At 53.8% G+C, this 7,026-nt stretch overlaps 2 protein-coding genes across 2 annotated transcripts; one reads left to right on the plus strand and one right to left on the minus strand.

Moving 5' to 3' along the window:
• The first annotated feature begins 559 nt into the window (after positions 1-559).
• On the plus strand, positions 560-3,074 carry LOC117858985 (oligopeptide transporter 4). Its single transcript, XM_034742148.2, has one exon. It carries the CDS (start codon positions 595-597, stop codon positions 2,875-2,877), a length of 2,283 nt encoding a protein of 760 aa, XP_034598039.1. The 5' UTR covers positions 560-594; the 3' UTR covers positions 2,878-3,074.
• A 2,483-nt stretch (positions 3,075-5,557) lies between these two features.
• LOC117855546 (transcription factor IBH1) lies at positions 5,558-6,788 on the minus strand. Its single transcript, XM_034737929.2, has one exon. The coding sequence runs from the start codon at positions 6,454-6,456 to the stop codon at positions 5,935-5,937; it is 522 nt and encodes a 173-aa protein (XP_034593820.1). The 5' UTR covers positions 6,457-6,788; the 3' UTR covers positions 5,558-5,934.
• Positions 6,789-7,026: the final 238 nt, after the last annotated feature.

The raw sequence follows: 7,026 nt of genomic DNA on the forward strand, positions 1-7,026 counted from the left end.
AAAATCTGCTTCTATAAAAATGCTAAATCAACACTTAGAAAACGTTGAGCCAAAATAAAACTTCGAATCAACCAAAATAACGAAAATCAATCATATAAAAAATGAGAGATATACAAAATGTTGAGTATTAAGTTATAAAATAATATTTGTGTTATTCGCAAAAAAGTAGTTGTGTTTCAAAAAATATATTATTGTACTGATCATTTTCTCATATAAATCACCTCCTTCGGTTTTCAGATTATTGGATATATGGGGAAAACTAATGTATGATCCCACATGTAGTACAACACGCGATCCTGCTCCTGGATTGCTGTCCCTGGGAACGATGATGCCGCTTGAGGAGCTTCGCATCACGTGCCACAAGTGCGCTGACGCGCCCGCGATCAGGTCAGGTCGGACACTGCACGATATCCCGTGGCCGTGGCCACCTCGGACTCCGGTCTCCGAGTAGTAGGCTATGCCGACATCCCAAGTCCGGCTCGAACTCAATCCGACGCCCTGCGCCACCGCCGGCCGCTATATATATGGCCACGTCCCAGACCAAACGCTTTACCAAACACAAGCCACGCGTACGAGTCCACGACCACAACCACGATGGTCCAGATAGTAGACGACGTCGAGCGTGGCCCCGGGGCAGTGATCCCCGGAGCCGGGGAGGAGGACGACGACGAGGCTTCACCAATCGAGGAGGTCCGCATGACCGTGCCGGCCACCGACGACCCGACGCTGCCGGTGTGGACATTCCGGATGTGGACTCTAGGGCTCCTCTCCTGCGTGCTCATGAGCTTCCTCAACCAGTTCTTCTCCTACCGCACCGAGCCCATCATCGTGACCCAGGTCACCGTGCAGGTGGCCTCGCTCCCGCTAGGCCACTTCCTCGCGCGCGTGCTTCCCACCCGCAAGTTCAAGGCCCCCGCGCTCCTCGGCGGCGGGGAGTGGAGCCTCAACCCGGGCCCCTTCAACATGAAGGAGCACGTGCTCATCTCCATCTTCGCCAACGCCGGCTGCGCCTTCGGCAACGGCTCCGCCTACGCCGTCATGATCGTCGACATCATCCGCGCCTTCTACCGCCGCTCCATCTCCTTCTTCGCCGCGTGGCTGCTCATCACCACCACGCAGGTGCTCGGGTACGGCTGGGCGGGGCTCATGCGCAAGTACGTCGTCGAGCCGGGGCACATGTGGTGGCCGGGCACCCTCGTGCAGGTGTCCCTGTTCCGGGCGCTGCACGAGAAAGAGGACGACCAGCCGGTGGCCGAGGGCGGCGGCCCGCGCAGGACGTCGCGGGCCAAGTTCTTCCTGGTTGCGCTGGCCTGCAGCTTCCTGTGGTACGCCGTGCCGGGCTACCTGTTCCCGACGCTGACCTCCGTGTCCTGGGTCTGCTGGATCTTCTCCAAATCGGTCACGGCGCAGCAGCTGGGGTCCGGCATGAGGGGCCTCGGCCTCGGCGCCTTCACACTCGACTGGACGGCCGTGTCGTCGTTCCTCTTCAGCCCGCTGGTGTCGCCCTTCTTCGCCACCGCCAACATCCTGGCCGGGTTCGTGCTCTTCATGTACGTGATCGTGCCGGCGGCCTACTGGGGCCTCGACCTGTACAACGCCCGGAGGTTCCCCATCTTCTCGTCGCACCTCTTCATGTTCAACGGGACGGGCTACGACATCAACGCGATCGTGAACGACCGGTTCGAGATCGACATGGACGCGTACCAGCAGCGCGGGCGGATCAACATGAGCACCCTCTTCGCGCTAACGTACGGGCTCAGCTTCGCGGCGATCGCGGCGACCGTCACGCACGTCGCGCTATTCCACAGCAAGGAGATCTACCGCCGCTTCCGCGCGTCGCAGAAGGACAAGCCCGACATCCACACGAGGCTGATGAAGAAGAACTACGAGGACGCGCCGGGCTGGTGGTTCTACTCGCTGCTCGTGCTGTCCGTGGCCGTCTCGCTCATCCTCTGCACCGTCCTCAAGGAGGAGGTGCAGCTTCCCTGGTGGGGCCTGCTCTTCGCCTGCGCCATGGCCTTCGTGTTCACGCTGCCAGTCAGCATCATCACGGCGACGACGAACCAGACGCCGGGGCTCAACGTCCTGTCGGAGTACGTCATCGGGCTGATACTCCCCGGCAAGCCCATCGCCAATGTCTGCTTCAAGGTGTACGGCTACATGAGCATGTCGCAGGCCGTGTCATTCCTCCAGGACTTCAAACTCGGGCACTACATGAAGATACCCCCCAAGTCCATGTTCCTGGTCCAGTTCGTGGGGACGATCGTGGCCGGCACGGTGAACCTCGCGGTGGCGTACTGGCTGCTGGGCTCCATCCCCAACATCTGCCAGGACGCGCTCCTCCCCGCGGACAGCCCGTGGACGTGCCCGAGCGACCGCGTCTTCTTCGACTCGTCCGTGATCTGGGGCCTCGTCGGCCCCCGCCGCATCTTCGGGGCGCTGGGCAACTACGGCGCGCTCAACTGGTCCTTCCTCGTCGGCGCCGCGGGCCCCGCCATCGTGTACGGGCTCCACAAGGCGTTCCCGGGGCAGCGCTGGATACGGATGATCAACCTGCCGGTACTCATGGGCGCGACGGCCAGCATGCCGCCGGCGACCGCCGTCAACTACAACTCATGGCTGCTGATCGGCATCGCCTTCAACTTCTTCGTGTTCCGGTACCGGAAGAAGTGGTGGGAGCGATACAACTACATCCTCTCGGCGGCGCTGGACGCGGGCGTGGCGTTCATGGGGGTGCTGCTCTACTTCACGCTGTCGATGGAGAACCGGAACATCAGCTGGTGGGGGACGGCCGGGGAGCACTGCCTGCTGGCGTCGTGCCCCACGGCGAGAGGGGTGGATCTGGGCGCTGAGAGTGTCTGCCCCGTTGTCCTCTAACCACAATGTATCTTTAGTTCTGTCCTTTTTCTTTTTTACCTTTTTCGTAGGAGTAGATAGAAAGTAGAAACATCACAGGTTTTGTACTTGCAATTGAACTATCAAGTTTCTTGTTCTTTTGTACAAAAGAGTTCGAAATATTGAATACAGAACACGATTTCTACAGATTCGTAGCTATCTAAATATTGCTTTAGTGCATGAAAATGTGGGCATGAATAAGAGTTTCAACAGGGCGCCTTGCATTTGATCTAGGACGTCACTTGTACCCGGACGTTTGATGGGAAAACTTCCCATCGAACGTTCCGTTGGTCCATCAAAACATTAAAAAATAACGTCTGCAACATAGAAAATAAAAGTTTGCAATATAGAAAATCACCGTTTGCAACATCAAAAAACATGTTGAAAAAAATTATTAGCCATTTGTTGATGATGAGGAAAAAAATCCGCCGCAACATCTGTTTCGTGTTGCATGGAACATTCAAATCTCTCATTGAAAATGCAACATCCAACATGTGTGTGAAACATATGCAACATCGCAACATCTAGATTTACTTTGCAACATTCACGTGAAATACTTGCAACATTTTTCTAAAACATCTAAAACACTTGAAGTATACGCTTGCAAGATTCAGCTGGTGTCGGATCGACCGATGCTATCTTATCCATGACCAAAGCAGCACCTCCATACCTCGGATCTATGGAGCCGCACCAGTACCCACACGCGAGGACCGGTTCACTACAGCTCCCCGGGGCCAACGGCGACGATGACACGCAACGAGCCCCCACACGAAGAGAGAGGCCGCGAAGATCCTCCGGGTGGCGCAAGGCGACAACGACGTGTAGCGAGCCCCCACTCGGAGAGAGGCCGCAGCCCAAAAATGATGGCTGCCCGTAGCAAGCTCCTGCGTGGATAGAGAAGAGATGTAGAGGGAGGTGGGAGCATTTCAGATAAGATTTCAGTATAATATATGAACACAAACATGCCACGTGAACGTTTGAAAGGAGGACGCGTGTCCGGACGCCCGCGTCGTAGCATTACCGTTTGATCTAACAGCACAGGCAGCGGCGCGGGGGCATTTGACGCGTTTCCGAGAGAGAGATGCACGGCAGGCAAAACTGCTGCAGAAGGACTCGTGCGTGTGGCGCCCCATAAGCCCACGGCGGGGTACGATGGTCAGTGGGCCTGTCTCCCTAAAGGCTTGCACTGGCTGGGTTTTTGCGTATTGGGCCTGTTGGCATGTTGGACTACTTCAGGATTTATATTCTTTCTTAGAAAAAATGAGAAGAATACGTTGACTTTGGCCCCAGAGGATAATATTCCGTTATATGCGATCTTAGACCATCCAAACCTTCGTAACATTGTTAGAGGAAACTTGTCGATTGGTCTGCCACCAGCAATTTCGACAACGTGAATCGTGGCAATATCTGCATCGATATCGACCTACAGACTGCAGTGTGTTTCTGTGAATAAGGGATCGTTTGGTTTCTCGAGCTAAAGTTTAGTCCGTGTCACATCAAATATTTGGAGGCTAATTAGAAGAACTAAGTTAATTATAAAACTAATTGCACATATAGAGGCTAAACGACGATATGAATCTATTAAACCTAATTAATCCATCATTAGCAAATATTTACTGTAGCGACACATTGTCAAATCATGGACTAATTAGGCTTAATAGATTCATCTCGCCATTTAGCCTCCACTTATGTAATGGGTTTTATAAATAGTCTACGTTTAATACTTCTAATTAGTATCTAAATATTCGATGTGACGGGGGCTAAAGTTTAGGGGAGGAACCAAACACCCTCTAAAGCGTGGCCGTGGGTTTGCTCGGCGAGCACTACACAGTTCGCTGATAGTATTAGGGGGTGTTTGGGAGAAAGGGGCTAAACTTTAGCCATCACATCAGATGTTCGGATGCTAATTAGGATGACTAAATATGAGCTAATTACAAAACTAATAGCAGAACCCCTAGGCTAAATCGCGAGACGAATCTATTAAGCCTAATTAATCCATCATTAGCGAATGGTTACTGTAGCACCACATTGTCAAATCATGAACTAATTAGGCTTAATAGATTCATCTCGCGATTTAGCCTAGAGGTTGTGAAATTAGTTTTGTAAGTAACCAATGTTTAATACTCCTAATTAGTGTCCAAACATCCGATGTGACAGGGACTAAATTTTAACCCTTGTGTGCCAAACACCCCTAAATTTCTCCTTTACACAGTTGAGCTATCAAGATAGACAGATGCCCGGTGCCATCCTAGTCTAAGGTCCCGTTTGGTTACATTTGCTTATTTTTAACATCCGTCACATCGAATGTTTAGATACTAATTAGGAGTACTAAACGTAGACTATTTACAAAACCCATCACATAAGTGGAGGCTAAATGGCGAGATGAATCTATTAAGCCTAATTAGTTCATGATTTGACAATGTGTTGCTACAATATACATTTTCTAATGATGGATTAATTAGGCTTAATAGATTCGTCTCGCCGTTTAGCCTCCATCTATGTAATGGATTTTGTAAATAGTCTACGTTTAATACTTCTAATTGTATCTAAACATTCGATGTGACACGTGCTAAAAATAAGCAAAGGAACCAGACCCCTAAGGATCCATCACGCTCTCTCCCACTTGCTCCACGTGAGAAAAGTACCTCGAAAACAACGAGCATGGAAAAAAAAAAGTACTCCTGCAATTCATAATATTTACAGGAGCCACCTGGCCCGAGCGAGCCTCCGATCAACTGATGCCTAGCCTAGTTCGCTAGGACCAGCGTGCTCGATCCATGGCTCCTTTCTCTCCACCCCCTCGTACAAAAATGCTGTAACATTTTCCGCTAGGAACACAACGAAATGTGCTGCTTCGAATTGAAGCAACGCAACGAAAATGTGTTGCACTGGCCTCCGGCGTCTGGCCCAGTGGCGACTACTGGCTGTTGCCAACGACTTGCACAGATGCGGAATGGAACCTGGTGAGGAAGCTCGATCAGATCACTACTCGAAAAGAGGAGGAAAAGCCCAGGCCAGGAAGGACCCGCGCGCTCGTTCTCACTGACACCGAGACTTCTCCGGCGTGAGGAGGCCGGCAGGCTTCTCCGTCAGCTCGTCGAGGCCGGAGCCGGACAGCAGGCAGGCGAGGGCGCGCATGACGCCGACCTGCGCCTTGAGCGCCGCGATGTAGTCGGCCGTCTCCTCCAGCAGGCCCTCCACCGCCATGTCCTCGCCGCCCGGCACCAGCTGCCGCAGCAGCGCCACCTTCTCCTCCACCTCTTCCTCCTCCTCCTCCTCTTCCTCCGGCGACGCCGCCTTCTTCTGCGCCTGGTGCTCGCCCGTCGTCGGCGCCGTCACCGGCTCGAAGGAGTAGGGATCCTTCGCTGAGGCCACGGCCAGGGCGCGGCGCCCCAGCGCTCGGCCCCACTGCCGGCTGCGCGACGACCGCGCCAGCCCGAGCTCCGCGGCCGCCTTGATGCGCCGCCCGCGCTCGCACACGAGCTGCTGCTGCTTCTGCTTCTGCTTCTGCTTCTCCATCCCTTCCTGGTCGACCGCCAGGATCGCAACGTGGTGGTCCATGCCCGGGGTTCGGGGCCAGCTACAGATCGATCCACAGGTGTGCGGTGGTGGGAATCGAGAGCGGAGAACCGGATGCCGATGGCTAATCCGCCGGACTAGCTACCGGTGCGTGTGTTTCAGCTGGATGATGAGTTTGTGCAAGTGCCGCGCCCGCTTGGCCCCGGTTATATATCCGCGCCGCGCCCCGGAGAGACGGAGCAGAGCGAGGAGAGCTTGTTGTTACTCCCAGCTCAGAGCCGAGAGCGGCTTGGCTTTACGGCGTTTTGCTGGGGATGGGAACGGGGCATGTGGGTGCCTGACCCCGTTCAGCGCATCTGCCACTGCCAGCCCGTTGCTAGGCTGTTATTGCCTAGTCAACCGGCTACGTGTAGCCGGGAGATGGTATCGTACTAGGATTGTCAATAATGCACCACACCGGGCTGTATGTACATGAGGACGAGGAGCGCATGGACGTCGTGTCAACCATCAATACGCACACCTTTTCTTTTTTAAGGATCGGCGTAGAATTACAACATTATCTAGAAAATGGAAAATCCTAAGCCTATCGCACGAGTGAGCTACAGTACCGTC

This window comes from Setaria viridis, chromosome 5 (assembly GCF_005286985.2).
Source record: "Setaria viridis chromosome 5, Setaria_viridis_v4.0, whole genome shotgun sequence".
In the NCBI taxonomy this organism is placed as follows: Eukaryota; Viridiplantae; Streptophyta; class Magnoliopsida; order Poales; family Poaceae; genus Setaria; species Setaria viridis.

Bases quoted from the DNA above. Each gene is read 5' to 3' on its own strand.
- LOC117855546 (XM_034737929.2), bottom strand. From the start codon at position 6,456: ATGGACCACCACGTTGCGATCCTGGCGGTCGACCAGGAAGGGATGGAG.
- LOC117858985 (XM_034742148.2), top strand. From the start codon at position 595: ATGGTCCAGATAGTAGACGACGTCGAGCGTGGCCCCGGGGCAGTGATC.